The sequence below is a fragment of the Endocarpon pusillum genome (genome assembly GCF_000464535.1).
Source record: "Endocarpon pusillum Z07020 unplaced genomic scaffold scaffold1292, whole genome shotgun sequence".
NCBI lineage: Eukaryota > Fungi > Ascomycota > Eurotiomycetes > Verrucariales > Verrucariaceae > Endocarpon > Endocarpon pusillum.
Window position 1 is genome coordinate 17,930 of NW_006913656.1, and position 14,568 is coordinate 32,497.

Below are 14,568 nucleotides of genomic sequence, written 5' to 3' on the forward strand. Positions count from 1 at the left end.
GGGTGGGGAGGGAGGGCCAGGTTTTGAGGGTCAAGGGGAGGGGGGAGTGGTTGGGTGGGCTTGTTGGCGGTGGTAGGGACGATGTGTGGGGGTGAAAGGGTCCGGGGCTGTATGGGCAATTGATTTGAAGACTTGGTAGAAGAATACAAGGGCACAGGGGGTGATGTCGTGATTAGGGAACAAGGGAGGTCCGCTTGCCAGAGGCTACGTAGCTACTACGTGGTAAGATGGTGGAATGAGGTCCTCGGTCGTAGGAGTGTTTGCAAGTTGAGGTGAGTACACAGCCCAAGTCAGTATGGAAGAAGGTCTCGAATGGGGGCAGACAGAGGAGGCGCCGTCACGTCAAATGAAGAACTGGCTGAATCTTTGACATTCATAACCCAGATCTAGAGAACCTCTAGTGTAGATGCTTGCTGGCCCCAAATTCAATCCACGCAATGCATATTCACAAAGTTAATATCCAAGTGTCGCCATGTGGTATTCAACAAAAGATTTGTTTACATCATCGACATGATCGAACTCTGTGCATAGGCCTATGAAAGAACTTAGCAGGTGGGATGGGGTAAAGATCGATTGGAAGACCGACCATTGGTTTGATATCGGGATGAGGAACAGCGTCGAATTTGTGGTACTGCAGTTTGAGGTCAGGGCCGATATTGATATATGCTCCCTTGTTCTCAGTCGCATCGCAATATTTCGGTGCAGAGAAGACTGTCGAGTGGTCAGCAAAGTTGTTTGACAGGGTCCAGGTTATGTGAAGATACCGGTTACACATTTCCCGTCGTGCTCTACCTCATAACCCTCCATCCTGACCTCGTGACTCCTGATGACAGCTTCCAAGCCATTTTTCTCGCAGAATCTCTTGGTCACATCCGGTCCGAATTGAAGGCCGACCCCTCTCTTACTCGGTCCTCTGCCATTCTGTGGTTGTGGATCCGTCCATAGCATCTCCATCATTAGCCCTTGCTGACCCGGCTGTCTCTGAACGTGTCTGTCTAGCTTTCGGATGTCATCTAAGCCTGTATTGTCATCACTGAAAAGACCGCCATGAAGCGTAAGATACTTTTTGCCAACCAAAGTGGCAAGTGGCAACGCGGAGAAAGATTCCGAGAACACTTTGAACACCCTCTCATTGTACTTAGCTTTGCATTCCCCTTCGAAGCCGTACACTCTGTTCATATCGTCTGTCTCGTGGTTTCCTCTGTTCAGGAAGAACATTTTCGGGCGCAACCATTTATAGGCGTACAGCAGTAATGCTATCTCCGTCGACCAGGACCCTCGATCCACGAAGTCGCCGTTGAAGAGGTAGGCGTGCTTCTCGTCCGGGAAGCCGTTCAACCGGAAAATCTCAAGCAGGTCGAAGTATTGCCCGTGGGTGTCGCCGCATACTGTCAACGTCGTGGCTGGTTCTATCTCCATCTCAACCATAGTTGGCTCATCATAGACAATATTCCGAACTGCCTGAACTATCTGGAAGACATATTTCTTGGGTAGTTTTTTGCCATTCTTGAATCTCGTGATCATATCATTGATGAACTCTTGCGTCATTTCGTTTTCGAGTTTGACACCGTCATAGCTTGCATCAACCTCCATCGACTCGATATCAAGACCTTCGAATGCAGATGGCGGATCCCCAACCTCGATCGCTTTAAAGAACTCCACCCTCCGTACCAGTTTCTCGCATTCTGCAAGCTTGAGCTTCGCATCTTTGTTGTTCGGCTCCTTCTTCACGACGGTTTTGAAGTCTCTCAGCGCCTCACGAGAGTTTAGAATTGCGGTGTTCGCGACTGCTCGCCGCCAGTAGGCCTGCAGATGTCAGCTTCTGGTCAGGGCCTGTACAGTAATTGAGCTACTTTGATATAGTTTGGATCGAGGTCTATCGCGTGAGTAGCATCTGCGACTGCATAGCCATAAGATTCGAGCTTGATGTTTGCCTGCGCGGGTTAGTGAACTGTTTGCATCGACTTCCAACCGGAACGTACCTGAGCACGATTGCAAAAGAATGAGGGATCTCTGTCGTTCTTCTCTATCGCTTGTGTGTATAGATCCACTGCGCCGGCCCAATCATGCTGTGCGAACGCCTTGTTGCCTTTATTTTTGAGTGCTGTAGCGGCGTCAACGTCTGGAGTGATAGCCATGCTGTGTCGTTGTGGTAAGCGGGAAGTGGAATCTGACTTGGTGTCACGAGGTCGTGCTGTTCGACATATTTACACTGACATATTCTTTCTTCTGTGGATTTTCAAACAGGGACTGAATTACGCCCTCGAGTCCGGCTTTGCCCAGTTTGTGAAGAGGATTTGGGGAAGCCTTTTGAGTTGGAGAAAGCCTAGACCCAAATCGGAAAACGCCCAGACGACCTCTTACATAGTACACAGTGCTATGTAGTACAGAGTAACGTACTATGTAGTAGTAGTTTGGCCGGACTCCTGGTACACTCCTGGTACACTGCAGATCCACAGCAGATACACACCCAATAATTCTTGCAATCTTCTCTTCTTCCAACAAGCAAGAAAATGTCCGGCGTCAGTATGCGCGATCTGCGCGCCTGCATGGTCTGCTCCATCGTGCAGAGATTCAGCGTTGGTCCTCCCTTTCCGCCATCTCTCTCTCTCTTCTAGTCTGAAGCCATCGTCTTATCCTAAGATCTTTCTTTCCAGGACTTCCGTGCACGCGGCTGCCCAAACTGCGAGCCCATTCTCGGCCTAGCTAACCACCCGGAAGCGATCCAAGACTGTACCTCCCGTGTCTTCGAGGGTCTGATAACTATGGCTCAGCCTACTCAGTCCTGGGTGGCCAAGTGGCAGAGATTGGAGGGTTACGTGCCAGGAGTCTATGCCGTCAAGGTAGTGGGAGAGCTACCAAGGGACATTGTGAGCGCGTTGGAAGGGGAAGGAGTCAAGTACATACCAAGAGATGGGAGGGATGTGGATGAGGATAGGTAGGGTTGAGTACGAGGGCGTCCCGCCATGTCCGGCATTTTAAAATTTCTTGGGAACGGCTGCATAGCGATGGCATTTTTGGGTGTCACACAGAAAGCAGAGAATGCACTTTGTGAACATATGAAGGGAAGATTCGGTGTTACAAAAATTCAATCTTGATTGAACCGCCACACTACTGCAACAAGCAATACTCATGCCTTGCTCTGGTACGCCTGAAAACCTGGAGGAAGAGAAACTCAGCTCAGCTGCTAACAAGCTTTTGTACCGCATCAAGGAAAATATCAGCATGATGTTTCTGAAAGATCAACATTGGCCTCAATCTGACGGCCTTCGCTCCACTACCACCAATATTAATGCCCAACGCTTTTGCGTTGGCAAGGAAAGCGTCACGCTTTGGGCTGTCAAAAGCAATGAAGGTGCCTTGACCCTTCCCTCGAAGGTTTTGAATCTGCTCCGGATATTGTTGCTGGATCCTTTCAAGCCCATTGAACAGATAATCGCCGGTCAGTGCAGTATTCTCAACGAGGTTTAGCCTCTCAATTTCGTTGATAATGGCACGGAAGAGGATTGCGCGAGCCGGATCACCCATCCATGTATTGAATTGTCTGTATGGCTTGTTTGGTCGCAGTGCTGGGTTGCCGAAATAGTAACCTGCCGTCTGGGCTTTCTTCGAGAAGGTCACCATGTCCGGCGGCTGGGCCATGTTCCAGTGTTCATGGGCCCAGAATTTCCCTGTCGCGCCAATACCGGTCTGTACCTCATCCACGATCATGAGAACGTTATTGCGCTTCGTGATCTCCCGAATGCCCTTGAAGAACGCTGGTGAGGCGTGATTGTCTCCACCCTCGGACTGAACGGGTTCTACGATGACGGCTGCAACCGGATTGTGGTATTCTTTGATAATTCGTTCCGCTTGCTCGAGACAACGCTTTTCCTCCTCCTCATTCTCCTGCACGTGTTCCTCTAGAGGATATTTAAGGGCCGGGAAGGGGGATTGTGGCCAATCGAAAGCAGGGATGTCGAGCTTATGGATTGGCTTGCTTCGAGTGGTGGAGAGACTGCCAAAGAGCCGGCCGTGGAAACCGGATGTGAATGACATTATCGAAAGATGTGGCGAGCCTGGAACCTGGTTGTTCATCGATGTTTCAAGATCTTCTGGTGAGAATTCAACATGTGCGCCCCCTCTCTCCATTTGCCTCCGCCACATAAAGGCGGCTTTGTATGCGGTCTCATTGGCATCAGAACCTGCCATGGCGGTGAAGACCTGGTTGAGGCCCCTAGGCGCGACCTTGAGAATGCCTGTCTCCAGGATGGAGGCCCAGTCGTGCTGAGGGAAATTGCCAAGGGCTGGCCTGTTAATAAGGGCCGAGGCCATGTCTGGGGAGGTTGCCGCAAGGAGGAGTGACGGATTGTTATATCCGACGGGAATGGATGCAATCTGGGCATAGACGTCAAGCAGGAGATTTCCATCCAAATCAGCAATATAATTTCCATAACTCTGCTGGTAGTTGGCCAGCATGTTCAGGCTACGAGTGTCGAAGACTTGATTGAGCTCGGCAATCGCCTTCTTGCTCTTTGGTCCTGGAATGGGAGTGCTGACCCTTGGGCCATGAGGTTCGTCTGCGAAAAAAGGCTGCTCGAAGGGGGAAGATGTGTCATGGGCGACAGCAGCTGCAGCACTGGCACGACTTTGTGCATTTGTGGTAATGGAGTGAACAGGTAAACGGAAAGTAACTGGTCGCAACCGGGCCACTTGGCGAAGCAATGAAGCCATTTGTGGATGTGTGAGAAAGATAATAAAAACAGGATAGAAATACAGCCACGAAGGCTGTACGCGGAGAAGACAAGCGGCCCAATTCAGGAAGAAACAATGATAAAACCTGAATGGAGATGGCTTTGAATTCTGAAGAGAAGTGCGCCTCGCTGTAGACTTTCCCTGCCCTTGAACTTCGCTAGATTGGGTGCCAGAAGCATAGATATCACCCGAACGAGGATATGGTGTGGAAGAACCGAGTCATAACCACCACGATACAAAGACATCTATCACGGCGAACCCGGAATTACGTCTTCACCCCACCCCAAAGCTTATTAGGAGTACTACGCCTAGAGCAGCAATTCCACCCCGCGAAAAGAGCGCTTAGCAGCGGCTAGCAAAATATTTCTCCAACAATGCTTACATATTGAAGTCAAGGGCGGACCGGAGAGAAAAGCTTTCTAGTAGGAATTCTGCAAGGGGAGTCCTCACCTCCTTCGCAGAGGATAGGTCTTCTCTGCGGACCAAACATATGGCTACAACATCCGCGCCGGCTGACATCACAAACCACGATTCCGCCCCACCCACAAATCCAGCCATACCCTCCGCCGCCATGCCCCTCATCTCCCCCCATGCTCTCCTCTACGCCAGCCTGTCACAGGAACCACCACTCCGGCCCTCGAGCCGCAAACCCTCCCAATGCCGGCCCATCTCAATCAACACATCATCCCTCACTCACGCCAACGGCTCAACCCTGATCAAAATCGGCCAAACAACAGCCGTGTGCGGAGTACGCGCCGAGATCCTCCCCATCCACGAAATCGCGAATTACCGCGTCAATAAAAACCCAGAAAATTATATACCTCAAGCAGACCACGGCGAGGACAGTCCGGAAGCCGATGCCGTGATCCGAAACCACAACCTACTAGTCCCCAATCTTGAACTCGCAACCGGATGCTCGCCCTTCCACCTCCCGGGCTCCCCACCCTCACAGGAGGCGCAATCCTTGTCGCAACGTCTACTATCTTTACTACACACATCTCACGCGGTCAGGTTATCTGACCTCTGCATCTACAACGAGACCATCACAGACCTCGAACGCGAGATCCCCGACATTGACGCATCTCCAGAGAAGAAATTGAAGGCATTCTGGGTGCTCTACATTGATACGGTGGTCATAAACCATGACGGGAACCTCTTCGATGCATGCGCACTGGCTATGTTCTCGGCGCTGAGGGATACGCTTTTGCCTAAGGCGTGGTGGGACATAGATTTGGAATCGGTTATATGCTCGCCTGAGAAGGGTCAAGCTAAACGATTGAGGCTGAGAGGTTGTCCGGCACCGCTGTCTTTCTTGGTGTTTAGGTCTAATAAGCTTGAGGAGGGGGGTACTAGCAGAAAGATTGAGCAGGTACTGTGCGATCCAGATGCGTTCGAGGAAGGGTGCTGCAGAGAGCAGGGATGTGTGATTGTGGATCAGGATAAGAAAGGTAGAGTTTTCGTGCTCAAGATCGAAAAGAATGGAGGCGGGAGTGTAGGAAGAAGCGGGCTGAGGGAGCTGGTGGAGAGGGCTGGGGAGAGGTGGAAAGAGTGGCAGCAGGTTTTAGTCAAGGAAGCTGGATCGAAAAAGAGCGAAAATTGAAATATTTGTGAGCACATTTCCAGGCGTTTTGTCATTATGATACCCATGGATGTGATGGGAACTTTGGTTGAAACTGATCGCATGGGCTGAGGATTGATTCTATATCACTCTCGAGCTTGCCCTTGCCGTTTCTCTTCCGCCTTCAGCTGAGACCCGGACATTCAATGCGCCTCGCTATTCTTTTGCTTTCGACATAGGGCTGAAAATCAACCGAGCAAATCTATCTGCCCAGATAAGATTGAAAAGCTCAGCTACACCACTCGACGTCGCTTGACAGGTGGCTCGCCACCCCTTGGGCTCACAGTTCCGGTGGTGAGCTTCTTCGTCCCCTTCTTCTCTTGGTCTCAGGTTTCCGCACCGTCGCTAGACGGAGTGGCCAAGGCCTGTGCCCCGGCTTCTGATTTGGTTAATGCTTCCTCCTCGACGGCGAAAGCAGGTGGTGACGGAGGGAAGTCAATGGAGAACCAGATGAGGTGACGACATTCCTGCTCTTTATCCTTCGATTCCTTGCCCAACTTCGAAGTTTGTTGCTCTGTTTTTTCGGAGTGAGAGCTCGAGGGGGTGGCGAAGCCGGTATCGGAGTCAGGGTTAGAGTCAGGCTCGGAGGATGTCTCGGATTCTCCTTCAAGTTCCGGGGGCTTGTCTGTGTCCCCGCTCGGGATAGAAGTGGTCGTCAGTTCTTCGTTTTCAGCACCTGCTGCGGTACTCTTTAGGCTAGGAGCGATGTTCTTGCTTGAGCCCAATAAATTCACAGCTTTGTTCTCCTCTTCTACACTTTGCCGTGACGTCTCCTTCTTTTGATTTGGTGGACGATTGGGCTTGGCGGCTTCTTCATCTTCGGTATAATTCCACATCTGACCAAGCTCGCCTTTCATAGCGGCAGTGCCCCACAGTGCACTCAGCACGCCCGGGACCAGATATAAAAGCGCAGGCTGACCATGTTGTGAAATTTGCATCACTAGCAATGTGACTATTAGGGATACTGAATAGCCGACAAGACCAGCTCTAAAGTATGTCTTGGGGAATGCTTTGGCTCGAAGATCTGGTCCTGCCACAGATCGCCCAACCCAAAAGCGCTCTCCCCAAGCACCACTTACAGGCAGATAGGTTGCCTTCTCCAATTTGCCTTCGACTGTTTTCGATTGCCTGAGATAGTGAAGGTACAAGTCGAATCGTAACGCATGTGCGATCATCATGCCAGGTATCATGATATCGCCCAGTCCTAAAATTGCCAGGCCACCGATTCCCCTCTCGGATTGGGCTGGGCGAGGGAAAAGAAGCTTGATTGGGACGTCAACTTTCGTGGCGACAGCCATCATCATGGGTGTGAAGAAGACAAAATATATGTCATAGAAGAACAAGGCACTCTGCAACAGGGTACCAGTCCAGAATGTGGTGGGTGACATGTACTGCATAGAGCTGTAGCAAAAAGTGAAACCAATTAAGTTCGAAATGTACCATGGTTTGTAGAGGAACGTGAAGAACCCGACAACGGCGAGAGATGTGCTGATGGCGAGTGCATCGAGGATGTCGACTGGTACCTTGATAGAGGAGAGCTTGTGAATGTGGAAATTGAGAGAGCACTTAGCATAAAGGAGGCTGCGGAATTTCCATGCCCTGTCAGCGACTTTAGTGGAAATAGGAAGTCGGTGCAACCGGCCTGGCAAATGGGATTTTCGATAAGCCTGCTCCGAATCAGAGTTGGCGTCCACAAGATCATACCGGTGCTTCGACCTGTTGATTCTCCATAGTCGGCCCGACTCCTCATATTGATTGGGTAGAAAGAATGATCGCACGACGACGAATGCATCCTTGAAAAACTTTGTGCCAAAGACAACGCCAACCTGCAAATAGTAGTAGCTCAAGATCTTGTTCAACGTGCTAGGATCTTCCAACCACTTGATGATGAAGTAGAGCGAGGATAACGTGAGTCCAGCCAGCAGTGGAAACAATATTGCATCCTTTGGTTTAAGAGCTTCTTTACTCTCGGCAACAACCTCTTGCTCTTCATCCACCGAATCGTCATCATGAGCGTCAGGCCTTTTTCTGGGAGGTGGAGCAGCCGAGGATGGGATCGAGAGCGAGGCATGAGCAGCGGTGTAGACTAGGAATAGAGCGGACGCAAGAATATGCAGATATGTGGGAAGCAAACGACGAAAGCGTGCTGCCTCATATGCCACTCTGCCTGACCATACCACCAACGGGCTTGGAGGAGACATTGTGTGCTAAGAGATGTTGACATCTACTGATCCAGGGTATTTGTTGCACAGAAAAAGAGATCACGTATTTCTGCGGCTTCCCTTGAAAAGTGCTTGACCGTATTGTAGCATTCTGGTGCACAAAGAAGGTGTTCTTCACTTTGATCGCATACTACTAATGCCCTCCTTAATGCCAAGAGCAGCGCTTGAGAGCGGCTTGAGAGCGGCTTGTAACGGGTGGCCGAAAGGGATGTCCCGGGCTATGCGATATCCTCCCATAGGTCGGTCAATGTTTCTGCAGCGAACCTGTCAACCATCAACTTCAACTCTCTGCTCTCAGATCTGTACAACACATCTCTCTTTCCCAGAGAGTCAAAAGCAACATGGCTACAGATGTCGTGCTCGAGACCACCATGGTATGTATCGCATATGTGCTCTTCGATCTTAGGCTGAATCTGATTGGCCCTACTCCAATAGGGCGCCATCATTGTAGAACTGTACAATGACCACGCCCCCAAGACTTGCAAGAACTTCGCAAGTCTGGCACAGCGAGGGTACTATGACAACGTCATCGTGCATCGCGTCATCCCAAACTTCATGATCCAGACGGGAGATCCCACAGGGACTGGACGAGGTGGAAGCTCCATCTATGGAGACAAATTCGAAGATGAAATACATGCTTCTCTGAAGCACACTGGAGCAGGCGTATTGAGCATGGCGAACAGTGGCCAGAATACCAATGGAAGCCAATTTTTCATCACACTAGCCCCAACGCCGTGGCTAGACGGTAAGCATACCATTTTTGGTCGTGTCAAAAGTGGGATGCGCATCGTTCAGAGAATGGGCTTAGTCAAGACGGGACCTGAGGATAGGCCGCTGGAGCAAGTCAAGATAAACCGAGCCAGGGTTGTCGAAACGACTGCAGACACGTGAGGTTCATATGGAATGGGATCAACTTCAATGGGTCCGTCCGTTTCTCAAGCCGCATCCTCATTTTGAGCTGGAGGGAGTCAAAGCTCGCAGGGATGAAGCCCATGAACAGTATTAGTCGGCTTGGGTGGCAAGGCAGAAGGCTTTCATATGGAGGAAGTTGCATTTTACCAGGCCTGCATTCATGGTTGTGGCCACATGAAGATCAACATGCATGCAGTTCCCACGTCTTGGTCCAGGGGTCGTGAACTGTCGTGATCCAAAACGCATATGTCCGTTTACTTGTCGCAATCTCTAGCATGGCAATATCATTGTCGCTATGACGATCCATCTTTGCCGAGCCTCTTAGCACAACTAAACACTTCTGATATTTATGCCACAAATAAAGGCCTCCTGCTCGCCACTATGTTCGTCTGGTAACAAGCAATGTTCGAGGATCAGATCAACGCCGAGCCACTTGTTTCATTTATTCCTCTCAACAAGCCGCCTACCACAACCACCTTTCTCTTTTGTCACTACCAGAATCAACTTTGAAACCTGAGTAGGTGCAAAAGCCCTTATACTGTCAGCAAGCCATCTCCTAACCTTTGTACATAGAGCGCAACACAGATCAGAGGTCGATATGGACATAGGCAGGCGAAAGGCATCATCATCGTCGAGCACTGGCAATGAGCATGATCCGTCGAGCGTTGGCAATGAGCATGATACTTCGAGCACTGGAGATACAGCCTCGCCACATTTTCAGCATTTGGTTCAACTAATAAATAGCTCTACCGCCAGGAAGCAAGCTGCTTCGGTGCCTCAAGCAGCTCGAGTTGCCAGCGACGGAGAAAACGGAGGGCATGCTGGGCCATCAAAGAAGCATCAGACATTCCGCTTGGGGACCGGACAACACGAGATTGCGGGAAATGTTGGTTTGTACCAAGAACACCCAGGGTTAGATCGCTCTGCACAAAAGCAGAGTACAGATTTCCCCACAGGACATGGCAAGCAGTGGGAAGATTTCAGTTCATCACAGCAATCGAAGGACAACCACAATGAAGCATTACTAACAACAGCCTCTTGCGATGAGATGGTGGCTCTCAAGCTCGCTCAATATCGCCCCGAAGCCCAAGAGATACAATTTGCTTGCACGATTTGTCTCGAAACTCTGCCACTACAAGCATTTCCTGCTGTCCCGATCACCTCGGCATGCTTACCTGAATTTCATCGTGCTGCTGATGAAAGCTTTGTGTGCAAGTCTTGCATCAACGAAAGCATCAGTGTACAGATCAGTACCTCCAGACCCGATGAGATCAATTGCCCTTCGTGCAGTCAGCGTATGAATCATCAAGATATCAAGCTGTGGGCAGAACATGAGATATTTGAAAGATACGATCACATGATCACTTTGCAGGCCCTACAAGAAGATGGTAGCTTCATAAGATGCTGGCGACCAGAGTGCGACACTGGTCAATTCCACGACGGTGACGCTGCTTCTCCAATCGTTATCTGTCAAGCATGCAGAGCAATGACCTGCTACCGGCATTCTGGTCTACCTTGGCATGAAGGCCTCACATGCGATCAATTCGAAGATCCTCATACCGCTATCACCTTGCTGAAAGAATTCATCAGCGAACTCGAACTTGTCTCTCGTGCCTCCAAGACCACACTATCCGACGAGCAAAGTCGAATCAAAAGTGGCGATGCCGAAATTCAATCAAAAATTGGTATTGCACGACTACTACTTTCGGAAAGGCAAGCCTTTCTTGCTTCAGAGTCTGACGAGAGGGGAGCGAAATTTGTGGCCCAGACGACCAAACCCTGTCCACGTTGCAAGGCACCTGTCGAGAAGACAGGGGGCTGCAAGCACATAAAATGCAGATGTGGCTTTGAATTTTGCTACGGATGTCTGGCTGAATGGAGTACGGAACACCTATCGACACCGTGCTCCGATGAACATGATGACCCTCACATTTTACGTCTGGCTATGAGGGATTATGGTCATGATGTGCCGGCTGCTGCAAACCATATACCAGCAGTACGGCAAGCACGAATGGCTAGAGCGCTTCCACCGCCCTTCATTGAAGGTGGAATCGCTTTCATTCATCCACCAGAAGCTCGTCGGCCAGCATTTCCTGAAGTACGAGTTCTTCGACCAGAAGCTCGTCAACCCCAAGGTCCTCGCCTACAAACCCCTCGACCATATGCTCCTCGACCAGAAGTCCCTCCACTACAACTTCCTCGGCCACAAGCCCCTCGACCAGGAGCCCCTCGACCAGGAGCCCCTCGACCACAAGCTCCCCGACCACAAGCCCCCCGACTGGAAGCCCCTCGACCACAAATTCCTCGACTGGAAGTTCCAAGACCTGAAGTGATGAACCGAGTCAACTTGCCAACTCATGGCGACGTCGGTCGACCGCGACTCTTCGCATCACGGCCAACAGCGCAGGGCCCAATGTTCAGAGATCCTCAGGGCTTTGTTAGACCACGGGCTCCTTACCCGCATCGTGATGAGCGTCCTTTCCAGTTTCCAGGTCTTCAAGGGCCCCAAGGAGGCGTCCCTCGATCACCAATGTCAATTGCAGCAGATATCAATCGTTCAAGGTCTGACCTCAGCTTACACTCAGGCTCTGCTGACAGAAGTCGATTTACACCGGCTATAGAAGAAGGGCTCATTGGAACTGGCTCCCAGCGAAACAACGTTGCAAACATTGCAATGCAACGTGCCGGACTGCCTCGAGGTCTGGGTGACCCACTCTTTCGTGATAGAATGGGAAGAGCACCACCGGATTTTTTTCATGATAACCAGATGCCCCATTTGGCTCGGCAAGATGTGCTAGAAGGGCGAGCAACGAGGCTCCCACCAGTAGGTACTCCGCGGGCTGCAAATCAAGATTTCACGATGGGCTATCAGGGCTTGCAAGATCCTTTTGGTCCAGACTTTGGTCGACCACCGCTGCGTAGGAACAATTCTGGATTCACAAGGGCCCAGGAACAAAATGACTTTGCTGCAAACTTTGGTCGATCACAGCTGCATAGGAACAATGTTGGATTCACAAGAGACCAGGAACAAAACGGCTTTGCTGCAGACTTTTATGGAGACTCTACTGGTTGGGTTTGATGCTCATGGGGGCAATGCCAAATTGCTTAGCAGGCCTGCATTCTGCTGACCAGGCAATACATGTAACTTCCGCCTTTTCAATCATTCGCCGGCAAGGTTTGACTGCTGTCCGAGAAGTGCGACAGAATGACTTCTCGAGCAAAAGTAGGGTTCGGAGAGAATGATCACCCAAGAAATTGCCTTTCATCCTCTGAGTGACCAGATGATTTTTGTTCCTAGTGATTCCAGGCCAGTGCAGATACTAACCTGCTAGCTTTACCAGTGTTTATCGCCGATAGGAGCCTCGTCTACATTGACTTCGTCCACGAACCATCTCCCCTCAATGCCTTCTTTCGCATCCGCCACACCATCTCCATTCCTGCCCAGTTCCAGATCGTTTCCGCTCATTTGGCGCTTTTCCATCTTGCCATTACTCTGGACGCTGTGCATTAGCATCGCACCAAACTGTCTCTATCTTCTCACTACCTCTGTCTACTCACATCAAAAGTCCAGTCCTCCAGCCCATAACACCTCTTCCACTTCATCCCATCCTCTGCATCACGATACTCGTACCAGAACTGCACAGCGATCTTTTCCATGCTCTCGCCACCCACCGCGAAAAGCTCCTTCCTCAACCGGTAGTCCTTCTCCCTGTTCCACTTGGCGGTGAGAAATGCAACGATCTCGTTAGTGCCCTTGAGAAACGTCGTCCGATTGCGCCAGATGCATTCGGAGGTGTAGCCTCTAGAGACTGCAGCCGGATCCTGCGTATTCCACATCGCTTGAGCGAACTTGACCTTTTCGTGCGCTGTGCTGGTTGTGAAGGGCGGTTTTAGCGAGGCCATTGGGACAGTCTCTATCGTGAGTTGACGTCTTGGAATGAATCGTAACGGCTCGTCTGGGACCTGTTATGTAGCATAGCCAGGTTCTGTAGAAAGTATGTATGTATCATTACTAATACCCCGGAGCAGTCCCACATCTCCAAAGGTAATAATTCCTCCGCCTATGTTCTACCCATGCTATTTAGTTGCCCGTCCATCATGGTCCTATGACAGTAACCAACGATTATCATTCACTCACTACGTGACATCAGCATTCTCGTCTCGCCTGTGCCCAATGCATGCCTATCCAGTCATACAGTGTCCAGGCACAAGGACTTTTTCTTTATTACATTTGGCGATATTTATGATGCACAGTGCCGCTACTAGTAGGAGCATATTCATCGGCACTCTACATGGACCGGGCTCTGCACCTCCTCTATGATTCAACCTCCTGTTGACTATTTATACCTCTCTCTTGCCCTTTAGCAAGATATATTTATTCTACAATCTTCCTCATCTTCGCTACGTTTTGTCACTTGTCACTTCCCGTAGTGAACACTAATGAAAGCGCAGCTCACAGGGTTGCTTGCGTATCAAGAATATCAAACGTGACCATGGACGATGAGGACTCTAAACAGATGCTTGGAGCATTGTTCTCCCAGGCTCGACGACCTTGAAAACTTTTTGATCTGATATGTAATCGTTCCATGTAGAGAACGGGCAGGTACTGGGACCCATTTCATCGCTCAGAGTGATGTCAAAACGTACTTCTCCTTCTGATAGTGATGTGTACAGATCGATAGACCAACGCACAGCTGAGTGGGCAGCCTGGCAGTAAAAGAAAGAACTGTCTCTCCACCGTGGATCGTCTCTCAGCTTGCGTACAGAACACGGTTGGGAGGTTTTCGGATAGGGTTGGATAGGATATGTAGACCAGATCTATGGCAAGAAGAGACGACTTCGTGGCATTGTGGATGGGAGTACGATCTAAATTGAGGAAAAGGGAAGAAGATGATTCGATATTTGATTTGCTTGGATTTGTGGTTGGTCTCGACTCAAATCATCTTGCCATAGTATGATTGTGCAGACGAGTGGTTGAGGTCGCAAACGAATTGCACCTTCAAATATCTCAAGTCATAAAGACTACTGCGCATTTGAAAGCTTTGACCCCTTTCCATTCATCTCCATCATAAACCATCTTGT

At 50.2% G+C, this 14,568-nt stretch overlaps 7 protein-coding genes across 7 annotated transcripts; 3 read left to right on the forward strand and 4 right to left on the reverse strand.

Annotated features, from left to right (window-relative positions):
- Positions 1-497: 497 nt before the first annotated feature.
- Positions 498-2,138, reverse strand: EPUS_04890 (Serine/threonine-protein phosphatase T; the record flags this gene model as incomplete). The annotated part of the gene is made up of 5 exons (XM_007789701.1): positions 498-533; positions 587-711; positions 765-1,806; positions 1,854-1,934; positions 1,983-2,138. 5 exons carry the CDS (start codon positions 2,136-2,138, stop codon positions 498-500), a joined length of 1,440 nt encoding a protein of 479 aa, XP_007787891.1.
- A 1,042-nt stretch (positions 2,139-3,180) lies between these two features.
- Positions 3,181-4,713, reverse strand: EPUS_04891 (4-aminobutyrate aminotransferase; the record flags this gene model as incomplete). The annotated part of the gene is made up of 1 exon (XM_007789702.1): positions 3,181-4,713. One exon carries the CDS (start codon positions 4,711-4,713, stop codon positions 3,181-3,183), a length of 1,533 nt encoding a protein of 510 aa, XP_007787892.1.
- Positions 4,714-5,305: 592 nt separating this feature from the next.
- On the forward strand, positions 5,306-6,334 carry EPUS_04892 (uncharacterized protein; the record flags this gene model as incomplete). Its single annotated transcript, XM_007789703.1, has 1 exon — positions 5,306-6,334. One exon carries the CDS (start codon positions 5,306-5,308, stop codon positions 6,332-6,334), a length of 1,029 nt encoding a protein of 342 aa, XP_007787893.1.
- Positions 6,335-6,678: 344 nt separating this feature from the next.
- Positions 6,679-8,553, reverse strand: EPUS_04893 (uncharacterized protein; the record flags this gene model as incomplete). Its single annotated transcript, XM_007789704.1, has 1 exon — positions 6,679-8,553. The coding sequence occupies one exon, from the start codon at positions 8,551-8,553 to the stop codon at positions 6,679-6,681; it is 1,875 nt and encodes a 624-aa protein (XP_007787894.1).
- Positions 8,554-8,915: 362 nt separating this feature from the next.
- Positions 8,916-9,465, forward strand: EPUS_04894 (Peptidyl-prolyl cis-trans isomerase-like 1; the record flags this gene model as incomplete). The annotated part of the gene is made up of 2 exons (XM_007789705.1): positions 8,916-8,948; positions 9,010-9,465. 2 exons carry the CDS (start codon positions 8,916-8,918, stop codon positions 9,463-9,465), a joined length of 489 nt encoding a protein of 162 aa, XP_007787895.1.
- Positions 9,466-10,084: 619 nt separating this feature from the next.
- EPUS_04895 (uncharacterized protein) lies at positions 10,085-12,565 on the forward strand (the record flags this gene model as incomplete). The annotated part of the gene is made up of 1 exon (XM_007789706.1): positions 10,085-12,565. The coding sequence occupies one exon, from the start codon at positions 10,085-10,087 to the stop codon at positions 12,563-12,565; it is 2,481 nt and encodes an 826-aa protein (XP_007787896.1).
- Positions 12,566-12,820: 255 nt separating this feature from the next.
- Positions 12,821-13,389, reverse strand: EPUS_04896 (uncharacterized protein; the record flags this gene model as incomplete). Its single annotated transcript, XM_007789707.1, has 2 exons — positions 12,821-12,979; positions 13,045-13,389. 2 exons carry the CDS (start codon positions 13,387-13,389, stop codon positions 12,821-12,823), a joined length of 504 nt encoding a protein of 167 aa, XP_007787897.1.
- Between the last annotated feature and the right edge of the window lie 1,179 nt (positions 13,390-14,568).